Genomic DNA, 12,774 nt, shown 5'->3' with positions numbered 1-12,774 from the left:
AGTGTTGGTGACCAGAGCGCGGTATATCTGGGAGACACCTCCTTTGCCAAGACTCCCCATTAGTGTCTTTACCTCCATCGGACTGTATTCTGGTATGGTGTCCCCTGCTTGTATGTGTGGTTGTAGGGCGTGTCGAAGCTGGAAATACTTATGAAATTGCGTCTTGTTTAGCGAGAAAAGTTTCTGGAGCTCCTCAAAGGATCGCATATGTGTCCCATTCGAAATATCGCCTGGTGTTGATATACCAATGGTGTCCCATTTATGGAATCCCTCTAGGCCCGCGACCTCATGTAATTGTTTCCCATGCCACAACGGTGTCTGTTGAGTGAGGCGTCCCCACCACCCTGACACCCTTTGTGCCGCCCGCCAACCCGCAAGGACCACCTTAGTTACATCAGGAGTATCTCGGGAGATCGGGCCACCATATAGGGCATCGAAAATCCGCGGGTAGCTCAGTGTGTGGAGCTCTAATCGGTATGCCGGGTCCGCCCATCCCCCTCCCATCCAATCATTGATCACTTGTAAGTACATTGCAAGGTGGTAATAGTAAATGTTGGACATGCCCAATCCCCCATCGTAAACGTCCCTTTGGTAGGTAACGAGTGCCAGCCGTGGACGACCGCCACTCCATATGAACTGGCGTGCCAACGTGTCCAGCCCCCGAAACCATCTCTTTGGGATGGGGTGTGGGAAGTTTTGTAAAAGATAAAGAAGTCTGGGGAGGACCATCATCTTATAAAGCGCTATTCTACCTAGGAGATTGAGGGGGAGGGTTCTCCAGCGTTGGAGGTCAGTCCTAATTCTCCTGATTGAAGGTGTTATATTAAGTTCCCAGGCTAATTCCGGGAGTAGTGAGACGTATATTCCTAGATATTTGAAGCTGTTTCTTTTCACTGGAATGGTGTGTTGCCAGTCCACGCAGTCTCGAGAGCGGTGGAGGGGGACCAGCAAGGATTTACTATGGTTTAGGGTCAGCCCAGAGGCCTCCGCGAAGAGGTTCAATACGTGTAGAACACGGGGGCCGCTCGTGGCTGGGTTGGAGATGTATAGCAAGATATCATCCGCATAGAGTGCCACCCGGTCCTCAGCGCAGGCGGGCCAAGACCAACCCTCAATCAGGGGATCCCCGCGTAATAGTATCGCCAAAGGTTCAATCATTAAGGCGAAAAGTAGGGGGGATAGGGGTCATCCCTGCCGGGTGCCCCGGCCAATAGGAAACAGGTCAGAAACCACCCCGTTCACCTGTACTCGGGCCGTCGGGTTGGAATAAAGCAGTTTTACCAGGCCGCGAAATTTTGCCCCAAGTCCATTTCTTTGCAGCACCTGGTCAAGGTAGGACCAGTCTACTGTGTCAAAGGCCTTCTCGAAGTCTAGTAGGAATAGTGCCAAGGGATTACGTGACAGAGTCCCGCGGTGTGCTAGGGCCAGGTGCAGCCTTCTAATACAGTGCCTAGTGCCACGGGTTGGCATGAAGCCACATTGGTCAGGGTGTACCAGCGAGGGAATAGCCTCCCTCAATCTTGCGGCCAGGATTGAGGACAGTACTTTGATCTCTGTATTCAGGAGAGAAATGGGCCGATATGCCGAACAGTGTATTGACGGGGGTTGCGATTTAGGGATTACCACAATGGTGGCTTGATCAATCCCATCCGGAAAGCGACCTAGTTTTTCGGCATCAGTGTACATTTCAAGCAAGTAGGGACTTAGGATGTCACTACATTTGCTATATAACTCTGCCGGGAATCCGTCTGGCCCTGGAGATTTGCCCGAAGACAGGCCGGAGATCGCGTTAGTAATCTCAGTTAGATTGAGGGCTTCGTTGAGCCTGTTCCTTGCCTCAAGGGAAACTCTGGGGAGGGATATGTCATTTAAGAGAGGAGACTCTATCTCGGTCATGGGTCAAGGGTGTTTTGCGTAAAGGCGAGTATAGTAGGAGGCAAAGCTTTGTGCAATTTCGGTTGGTGTTTTAGAAAGGGAGCCTGTGTCTTCCCTAATTTCGGGAATGACTCTGTTAGCTCGAGGGTGAGTTGCCAGCCAATGCAAGAGTTTCCCGTTCCCGTTTCCCGTTTATCTCCCCATCCATATATCCCTCCACATATGCTTTGCTGATTCTAGCACTAGGTGTTTAATTTCGTCTCTCACCAAGGTGAGGTGCCTCAAATTGGAGGCTGAATCGGAGATCCCACCTTGCCGCTCCAGTCTTAAAGCCTTTGCCTCTAGAGCAGATACTTGTGAGTCCCGGGCGCGCTCGCGGACACGGAGAAGATGTTTAGCGTGTCCTCTAAGAGTGGCCTTACATGCGGCCCATAGTGTGCCTGGGGACCGAACTGATCCCTGATTCGTTTCAAAGTAGTAACTGAGATGATTCCTAACCTCAAGGGTGTAGTCGTTGTCTTGTAGATACCAAGCATTAAGGCGCCACACCGGGCGTCTGGAGGGATCTGCCCCCCCGAGTCGGACCCTCACTGGTTCGTGGTCAGAAACTCCACGGGGTAGTATATCTGCGCCCGTGACGCTGGTGACGTCAAGGGTGGGCATAAAACCGAGGTAAATTCTGGATTGTGTCGGGTGGGTGGCCGATGTGTGGGTGTATTGACGTTCCCTAGGGTGCCAGATTCTCCATATGTCGCTGAGACCCAGGCTTACAGCCCAGCCCGTAAGACTCGACGCCCGGTTGGATCTGCCCGTGGTAATCTCGCCTGATACGTCTAGATTTGGATCGAGGACAGCGTTAAAATCCCCCCCTATTAAGGTGGCTCCCTGAGGTAACCCCGCAATTACCTGGCGGAGTGAAGTTAAAAAAGCTTCAAACCCTGCCGGAGGGGCGTATACGCTCACCAAGTTTAGTGGTGATCCGTGAAGAACTCCTGTGGTCACCACAAATCTGCCTTGTGGGTCAGAGTGCGTGTCCGTAATTACCATAGGTAGTGAGCGGTGGAGCAGGATAGCTACCCCTCTAGAGCCTCTGGAGAAGCCTGCGTGGTAGACTCTATCATAGCCTCCCCGTGAGAGCATGGGGGCACCTAGTTCCAAGGAGGTGGGTTTCTTGTAATAAGACCACGGAGGGGGAGTATCTACGGAGGGAACTGAATACCGCGGACCTCTTGATTTTATCTAGTAGGCCATTCACATTCCATGAGATGACCTGAGTCAATGAGGGCCAATTATGAGAAGCGTGCTTGCTATGTTATGCCGGGTGCCCTTCTGTAAGTCTGGGGATGACCGTGTCCGTTGCAACAGTGAAGTATTTAAGTAACAAAATAAACTTAATAGCACAATACTATCTAAACCCATGTCAAATCTTTTACCCCCCAACCACCCCCCACCCCATACTCCCTCCCCGGAAGCATCTGTCGCCCTATTACCCAACTGTAACAAAGCAGTCAGCTGGACTGCTGTGGAGTGGAGTGATGGACCCCTCCTTTTAGTCGGATCAAATGCAGTTAACGGCTATTAAGTAAGTCTCACAGAAAGTATATCGCGGGGGTCATGAGACCTCTGAAGTGTCACCTCCAATGGGCGCACATCCGGGATGAGAGTCTCGACCATGTCCCTCCGTTCCGTCAGAAGTTGCTTGTCCCGTCTCAGCCGAGTTCCGGAGATTGGCTCAAGTCAGTATCGTCCATGACCCGTGCTGGGTCTGGGTCCCGAGGACCCGGCGAACCGCCGGAGGCCCCCCCCTCCCGTGCATCGGAGGCCGAGGGTGCTCCACTGTTCGTGTTGGCGTTCAGATCTTTCTGCCTACCCTTTTTGGATCTGGTTCGTCGTCTGCTTCTCCGAGGCCCTTCCAACGGGGGGGGGGGGGCACCTCACAGGTGGGGCCACCCACCAGGCCCCGGGGACCCCGCCGGGCCACAGAGCCCTCCTCAGTCAGCCAGTCCCACGCCTCCTCCGGGGAGTCGAAGAAGAAGGCCTTTCCGGCCATTAGGACCTTGAGTCTGGTCGGGAATAATAACCTGTAGGCGAGTTGCATTGCTCTTAGCTTTTGTTTGACATGCTCATAAGATCGGCGGCGAATCTGCACTTCGCGGGTGTAGTCAGGGAATATTAGGATCTTGTGATTCTCCCATTGAAGGTTATCTGAGCTCCTGGCTGCCTTAAGGATCATATCTCGGTCTTTGAAATTAAAGAAGCGTGCAATCATCGGGCGCCTGGGGCCGCCTGGCGGTGGGCGTGGAGCGAGGGCTCTATGAGCACGTTCGATCGCGAACCAGGGCGAGAGGGATTGGTCCGGGATCCAGGTCTTGATCCACTGCTCCAGGAAATCGGGAGCTTTATCCTCTTCCGCGCCCTCCGGAAATCCGACAAAGCGCAGGTTGTTGCGTCTCGAGCGATTTTCTGCGTCTTCCGCACGGCGGTGTAGTTCGTTAGTACGGGTTTGGAGTTGGGCCACTTTGGTTCTTAGATCGGATAGTTCATCTTCGGTCTGGGAGACCCGGTGTTCTACCTCAGTGATTCGGCCCACCGCGTTTCTGAGGTCCTGCCTAATTAGGCCCATGTCCTCCCGGACTTCTCCGATCTTGGTTTCCACGGCGGTCTGCGATGATTGAATCGCCAGAAGGATGGCATTCACCCCATCCGGGGCTGGGCTTCCGCTGGCTGAGTCTCCGTCTCTCCGTGGACCTGCCGGTGCTGTGAACTGGTCAATCTTTTGCTAGGAGGCAGGAGGCTGTTTGTTCGGTTTATCTCTTCCCATCTTGTTACTCTGGTGGGGTCTCAGTGTTCATGGCGCTCCCCGCATTCAGGGACCACGGGAAGCACCACCCCGGAGTCACAGGGGCCCTGGGAGATGCAGACCCGACTGTGGGAGCACTATTCTTTATACGAAGCTCAGCAGGCTGGGAACTTTCGGTCTCTCCAGTCGGCCAACACGGGGAGCAAAGAGCGGAGGCCCCGGCAGCGGTGCTGAATCCTGCGGGCCACCGGATTCGGGTCCTCTCCCCTGGCACCGTCGAGTCCCCCAAGACCCAGGGGAACTCTTAGCACTCCGAGGCCTCCCCTCGGCACCCCCTGGGCATCAATTTCCCTGTGGCGGGGCCGATCCTGATATTCATCCTAAGGGAGCTCCTTGCCCGTGCTGTAGCCTTATGCACTCGTGGGGGATTTAGTGGATCCCTCCTCCCCTCGCATGGATGCCGCTCAATTCCAACCCTCACGGTGTCCGAGGAAAGGGCTTCTCCACTCCATGCCCCCGGGGTGTTGCCCGGACGACCCGGGTCCTCGCACCCTCCTCTCCTCTCTTCCTACCGGGTCGGGGAGCCCCCGCTCCGCTTATGGCATTTACCTCCTATGATGCACCGTGGTCCAGGTCTAGCACTCGCAGCGCGGTCTTGTGTCCGACCACTCTCCCAGAGGTCGCACACGCCTCTGTCTCCTTCGGGCACTGTGCCCTCCAGTTCGTCTGCTCCGATCTTGGGCCAGCGGGCACGCTATCCTCCCCTCGGGGGGCACCGCACCGTGCTCCGCGCCACCGTCTCCCTCACGACGGCATCTGCGATCCCGCTCCCCCCAGGCAGAGGCACGACAGCGGCCCAACTCAGCAGGCGCCTCACCTACCGGCAGCACTCCGATGCCTCCGGGAGTTTGGGACAGGAGCGCCGCTCCACTTCTTACTGTTAGCCCCTGCGGGGGCTCCGGTCCAGATTGACCTCGACTGAGGCTCCGGGTCTCAGTTTCGCCGCGGCGGCTCGAACCCGGCCGCCATTTTGTTTAGGTTAGGCGAGGTGCGGGAGGGACACAGGGACCGTTATGGATCGCTTTTCACATATCTGCATGCTCCCCAAGGGGAAGGGAGTCTACAGGAGTGCATGGGGTAGTGCCGTTAACCCCGCAGATCGCGGCAAAATCGGGCGGATGACTGAGGGGTCCAGAGCACTCTCAGAGTGCGACCGCCATCTTGACGCCCGAAGCCACGCCTGCTTTGCAGGAGTTTAAATCTTTGGGTGCCACTCTCCACAATTGAGGTTCCCCGCCACTTTGAGAGTAATGTGGAAAAACAAAATGTATAATTTTCATGATCCCCAAGAAGCTAAGGTTTTGATTGATCAGATAAAAGGGGAGAGCTAGCGGTTTGCAGAGGGCTGGGACTTATAGGTAGTATGAGCCACCCAATAAGGTTTCCCCAGGGAGGGTTTGGGGAAGGGCAGTGTGTTATTTTCCTTAATGATCCGATTGAGGTCACAATGGGTAGGAAGCAGATGGGGGGGGGAAATGGAAAATAAAATTGATTCCTTGCAGGATTGTATAACTGCTGAGGTCAGACAAGAGTTTCTTATTATTATTTGGATAAGGACATGATGATGCACTCTGGTAATATATCTAAACTTAAAATTTTGACCTGGAATGTAAATGGTCTTAGAGTGAGCAGTAGAAGAAGGAGAATTCTGGAGTTCCTAAGATTGTTTGATAGCCAGATCATTCTCCTGCAGGAGACCCATTTAAGATATAAGAAGTGGATGAGTATTCTTAGGTCACAAAGATGGATCATCCACTTTGCTTGTACTAATCAATCTTGCAATGTGAAAGGGGTCGTGATTATAGTAAAGAATAGCGTTCTAAGTCAGCTGACCGACATCAGTGCTGATCCTAGGGGGGGATGGGTCTTATCAAATATCAAGGTAGGAGGGCTCCAACACACTTTAGTATCCTATTATGGTCCCAACTTGGATGACCTGGGCCCACTTAGGAATCTTTATGAGCAACTGATCGGAAGAGCTCAGAACATGATAATAGCTGCTGGAGACTTTAATGTTTTGCTTAATCCTTCCCTAAATAGGTCTACCCCTGACTGGCTTTTAGTACACCTAATATGAGAGCGTGCTTACACAGTATAATGGAAAATTTTGGCCTGACTGATCCTTGGCAAAGCAGAATGGGACAAACCGAGGAGTTCACTTTCTGGAATAAGAAACTCAGGCATGCTTCCAGAATTGACTTCTTCCTGATAGACATTAAACTTTTAAATAACCTAACGGCAATTTCCCACCAGCCAAACCATCTCTCAGACCACTCAGCTGTTCAGCTGACTTTAAGTCTGTCTGACTCTCGTACCTGCACTAGATGGGCACTGGAGCGTTCTCTTCTGAGGGACAAAGATATTGTTTTAAAGTTGAAAAGGGACTGCAAGGAATATTTTTAGATCAACTTAGGTTCCGCTCCAATAGCAACGGTTTGGGAAGCATATAAGGCCTTGATCTGTGGAAAACTGATTTGCTATGCTGCTGTTAGAGCCAAGAGAACTAGCACAACAATAGAGACGCTTGAGGATAAACTTCGTACCCTGCAAGCCCAAAGACTATCCTCTCAGGGCGCAATAAGGCAGGCAAACCAACAGTATCAAATCCAGGAAGCCCAAAATTCACTCGAGGTCTTGTTAGAATCAATTGTGAAGAGTAGATGAAAAGCCAGTAAACTGGCACATTTTGAGTATGGCGAAGGCTGTGGCAAATTATTGGCTTGGAAAACTAGGTCTGATAACATTAGGAATAGGATTAACGGAGTAACACTAGGCGAAACTGGCAGAACCTCCTCAGAAGACCAAGACAAAGGAGAATATGTCAATTTTTTTTTCTGAACTATATAGAGACGACTGTGTGATTTCAGCAGAGGCGATTGAAGAATGATGGAAGGGAGACACATTCCCCAGGTTAGATTCAGTTAAGAATTTGAGCTTCAATCAATGCTTTCTCCCTTGCGAGATAGACAGTGTAATTGCCATTTTGAAAAATGGTAAAGCTCGCGGTCTAGACGGAATACCTGCCGAAGTATATAAACTTCTGAGAGACGAGCTTGCGCCAGTCTTGATCCAGTTAATGAACTCGATTCTTATAGATTCCTCTCTGGTCCCGTCCTCCTGGAATGAAGCTATTGTAACTTTAATACTAAAGCCGCAGAAGGATGCTAGAAAATGTGAGTCCTACAGACCTATTTCACTGCTCAATAATGATTATAAAATGTTTGCGCAACTGCTTGCAAAGAGGTTAGATAATGTGGTTAGTGATTTAGTGCATATTAATCAGAAAGGCTTCTTGAGAAATCGACATCTAGGGGACCAGACCCACGATCTAGTTGCTGCAATTGATAATGCATCCACTTTTAACATGCCTCTAACTATATCCACAATTGATGCTGCCAAGGCTTTTGACCGAGTGAGCTGGCTTTTCCTGCTGGCGGTAATGGACCGTAATAACTTGGGCGAACATTTTCTTAATGCAATTAAAACTATTTACAAGGCTCCATCAGCTTGGGTTCTGGTTAATGGCATTCTATCCCCACATTTTAAGATCGAACGTGGGACACAACAGGGTTGCCTTATCTCCCCTCTTCTTTTTAATCTTTATATTGAGCCCCTGGCTAGGAGAATCAGGGCAGATCAGAGACTTGCACCTTTTCAACACCACGGCTGGGCCCTGAAGGAAGCTCTATATGCAGATGATCTTTTGATATACACACAGAACCCCCAATGTGCTCTGCCAGCACTTTTGGAAATTATTGTTAGTTTTGGAGAAATTATAGGTTATTTAATTAACACAGATAAATTCGAAGTAATGACTTGGAATGGCCCTTTGGATAAGCCATTGGAGAAAGATGAAATCCAATATTTAGGGGACAAAGTGGTCAAGAATCCGGCAGAGATGGCTCAATTGAACCTCGAGCATCATCTAAGGGAAACAAAGAAGTTACTCCTTCAAAGGTCACACCTATGTCTCTCTATTTTAGGTAGAACTAATTTAATAAACATGGTGGTACTACCAAAATTCACCTTTTATCTTTAACTCTATCCCTTTATCTTTTAAAAGTGAATGGCTATGGCAATTTATCAGGGTATTGGTTAGCTTCATTTGGCCACATAAAAAAAACAGACTAGCATGGAAAAAATTGAGAAAGAAAAAGCTAGATGGAGGAATTGCACTTCTGGATTTTCAGCTTTACTACTGGGCATTCCAGCTGAAAAATGTTAGATCACTTCTTTATAAGGAGTATCTTTCCCCTTGACTTCAGGCTCTGATAGGGTGTTTGTGGGACCAGGGTACACAGTTTCTTTATAAATTTGGCCATCCCAAGTATTAAAAAAAAGTTAGACTAAAAACTATTTTTAATGCCTGAAGCATCTGGTATGCAATAAGAAGACTGGGTATCCCATATTACAGTGAGTTGGCCCCAATCTGGAATTCTCCCTGTACTCTGGTGTGTCTCCAGGATGTATTAGCTAAACCATTGATAGAGGGAGGAATTGTGCAGTGGGGACAACTAGTCAGTGGGGGCTCTGATAGCTCTTGGGAATACTTATTTGAAGTAACTAATGCTAAATTATCTAGGTTCAAATACGTGCAAATTAAAGGTTGGTTGCAAGGAGAACCTGAGCCTGTGTGTTCTACGGGATGGGAGAAGGAAATTACCAGCCCACAGAGCCAAAAGAAAGAGGTTTCAGAGTGGTATTGGGCATTTATGCAAGCTGAAGATGCATCTTGCCCACCCTCTACAGAGGGATGGGACCTGGTGTTTCCCACACTTGATCTTCCTTATCTCTGGCGGGCCTCCATGAAGATTCTCTGGTCTGTGGTTAAATCTGCCCCCCCCTGCAGCGGAACCACTTGTTTACCATATTTAGGGCTTATTAGACCCCTAAAAGGCTTGCTAGAATAGCTCCTCAAGGTAAGAGTGGTTGCCTAAAGTGTGACCTAGAGGGAGCAGATGATATTCATCTTTGGTGGCAGTGCCCAGGGAGTCATACTTTTTGGGAACAAGTGGGTAAGTCGATCTTGTCTATTATAAATAGGCTTAACAAGATAGCTCTTCCATTGGTTGTATGTGGGTTATATGAGACTGCCGAGAGGAGTCTGTGTGATAGATTAGAGAGACCTCTGACTTATCTTTTTTTTCTATTTGGTTCTGATAGCCCGGCGAGAAATATGTATTAAGTGGATCTCTAGTCTCCCCCCACTCATAGGGATTGGTTGTTGTCAGTTAAGAGAATTTCTGATTTAGACTGTAGTAATGGCTCAGATAGGTCCCTTAGAATGTGGGAACCCTTTTTAGTTTTTTATAGAACCATCTTTTCAGGCATTAGGCCAGTGTGAAATAATTGGACTTGAGTTTTGGTTTTGGTAAGAGTCCAATGATTAAGTCTTTAAGATCTAACAACTAGGAGGATGGGGGCGAACTCGTTCTGCCCTCCCTCTAAGGCTGATGGGGGCCCGCTTGCTACCTGAGCTCTGGTGGACAACCAGGCCGAGGTCCTGATCCGGAATGTTATGTGGCTTCTCTTGTTTGTATTTGGCTATAAATGAGGACTCAAAAAAAAAAAATAATAATAATTGGATTGACATTTAAAAATTGTTCATCACAGTAGGGGTACTTTATGTGTGGACCATTTAAAAAAAAAAAAAAAATGTTGGATTAACAATGATTGTGGCTATAAACAGGGCAGTACTACTGTTTATGTTTGGATGCATTGTAGGATCTGATAATCTTTGAGGGAGTCATGAGGATACTCAACCTAATGCTCATTGTGTTGGGCAGTTCTGTTCATGTATAATAAATTATTGACATTTATTGTCTGGATTTCAGTTTCCTGTATTTGGCCCTACTATTATAACCTTTGCAATGACCAGCCATTAAATTCGCTCACGAATGTCATATGAGTGTTCTTAAATGTTTTGTGTTGTCATTCTAGATTGAGTACAAAAAAGCTGTTATTGGTAACCAGTGGCATAAACGACTGGAGTTTGCCAGCGGAGAAACCATTGTCATGCACAATCCCAAGGTAACCTTACTGTATGTGTGCTTGTTCCCCCTCTAATAGAACTAATTTAGTCAGTTGACAAGTATGTAACCAAATGTTCACACTTGAACATGTATACGTTCCCTATGGTAGAAAGATCTCTGCTTTTCAAAAGACATCCCACATTTCATGCTTAACAATACCATCTTTCTGATGTCTTCGTGAAACACTTCATATTTGTAGAGCAGCACCAAAATTCTTCTTTTCTTTGGCAGGTTATTGTTCAGTTCCAGCCCTCCTCAGTTCCTGATGAGTGGGGCACCACGCAAGATGGGCAGACAAGGCCACGAGTCGTAAAACGTGGAATCGATGATGACCATGATGAAATACCTGATGGTGAGTAAAGCAGGATTTAGACTCTTTTCTTCAGTAATGGTGGCAGTGTTGAAGATGATTATTAGAACTATTCCAATCTACCGGCTAGTGTATGGCTGTGGAGATCTGCATACTCAATTCTTATTCTTCTGCCTCACACTGCTTTGCTGTGGCAATGTTAAGCAGTATGGCTCAACCAGTTGCTATAATAATGTGGTCTACTCCCGGCTGATTGGTGCATGGTCCTGAATATAAAAATTTATTGTTTTCTTTGTGTAACCTTTTTACTGGAGCAAATTGTATGCATTAAAACATCTGTAGGTGTTTTTCAAACATTCAGATATATTTGTCTTATACACAATTACATTTTCCTCCCCATTTAAAAAATAAAAATAAAAAAAGAAGTCAGACTCGCATAGTCAAGTTTAAAGGAGCCACTGTGATAAATGAATGTTGTGGCAGCTGTCAGGTAGGGTTTCCAGAAGGGCACTTTCGTTTGGTAGAGTCCATTCAGTGTTTCACACGTCTGTTCAAATGGCCTGTACCAGAAGGGATCGTTTGTTGATTGTTTACTACAGAGACCAAACAGGCCTGTGGCTCAGCAGAAAAATGTGTCTTCCTTTCTTACTAAAGTTGTTGGAAATGGTCCTTTTTTGCAGGGTTATCCCCAAAAGTGTTCCTTCTGACCTCCTGTGCTGAATTTAGTTTTTGCTGGTTTTAGGACTCTGGGCACTTTACCACTGCTGATCAATGCTACAGTGCAAGTGCTACCTTCCTAAATTGTATTAGTGATTGGTTGATCCATGATTAGCATATTTGATTTACTAGTGAGTCCCTAGTAAAGTGCACTTTGTGTGCCCAGGCCCTGTAAGTCAAATGCTACAAGTGGGCCTGCAGTACTGATTGTGCCATCCACACGAGTAGCCCTGTAAACATGTCTCAGACCTGCCACTGCAGTGCCTGTGTGTTCAGTTTTTTAACTGCCATTTCGACCTGTCCAGAGTATCCACTTGCCAGACACCAACCTTCCCTTTTGCTGCATGGAAGTCACTTTTAAATTAGGCTCGAGAGCCCCATGGGCAGTGTACAGTGTATTTAAAAGGTAAGCCATGCACTGGTGTGTTTTACATGTCATGATAGTGAAATACTACTAAACTCATTTTTCACTTTAGCAAGGCCTACCTCTTTTATAGGGTAACATGGTGATTGCCTTGAAATATCTTAAGTGTCATTTCCCATTGGGAGCAGATTGAGATCTGGAGTTTGGGGTCTCTGAAGTCACAATTTAAAAATACATCTTTTGGTGAAGTTGGTTTTTGAATTGTAATTTTAGAAAGTGGCCATTTTCTTGCTTAAGCGTTCTATGCTTCTGCCTGTCTGTGGAATACATGCTTAAGTCAGGATGACAGTTGGGCTGCTTGTGAATTCACTCTAGACAGACACACAAATGGAGCTGAGGTGTGCCCTGTATTTCCTGCTGAGTCTTCCTGGGCTAGAGTGGTGGAGGAGCTGACACTTGCACCTGATTAGGGCTGTGCTTGTCCTCACACAAAGCAGTCTCCAACCCCCTGAAGTGTTCCTGGGGCCAGGGAAGGGCAGGGTCTTTTGCACTTCAGAGACTTCTCTTTGAAGTTTGCCTACTTCAAAGGCAGAAATGGGTATAAGTACCAGACTTC

At 48.1% G+C, this 12,774-nt stretch overlaps 1 protein-coding gene across 1 annotated transcript in view; it reads left to right on the top strand.

The window, feature by feature from the left end:
* Nucleotides 1-12,774, top strand: part of SEC23IP (SEC23 interacting protein) — a 216,400-nt gene that overhangs the window by 43,050 nt on the left and 160,576 nt on the right. The window contains exons 6-7 of the mRNA XM_069239230.1: nucleotides 10,676-10,765; nucleotides 10,999-11,119. Coding sequence (XP_069095331.1) covers nucleotides 10,676-10,765; nucleotides 10,999-11,119 — 211 coding nt within the window. The remainder of the gene's footprint in view (nucleotides 1-10,675; nucleotides 10,766-10,998; nucleotides 11,120-12,774) is intronic.

This window comes from Pleurodeles waltl, chromosome 6 (genome assembly GCF_031143425.1).
Source record: "Pleurodeles waltl isolate 20211129_DDA chromosome 6, aPleWal1.hap1.20221129, whole genome shotgun sequence".
Taxonomy (NCBI): domain Eukaryota; kingdom Metazoa; phylum Chordata; class Amphibia; order Caudata; family Salamandridae; genus Pleurodeles; species Pleurodeles waltl.
This window is presented reverse-complemented; position numbering and strand designations above follow the sequence as displayed.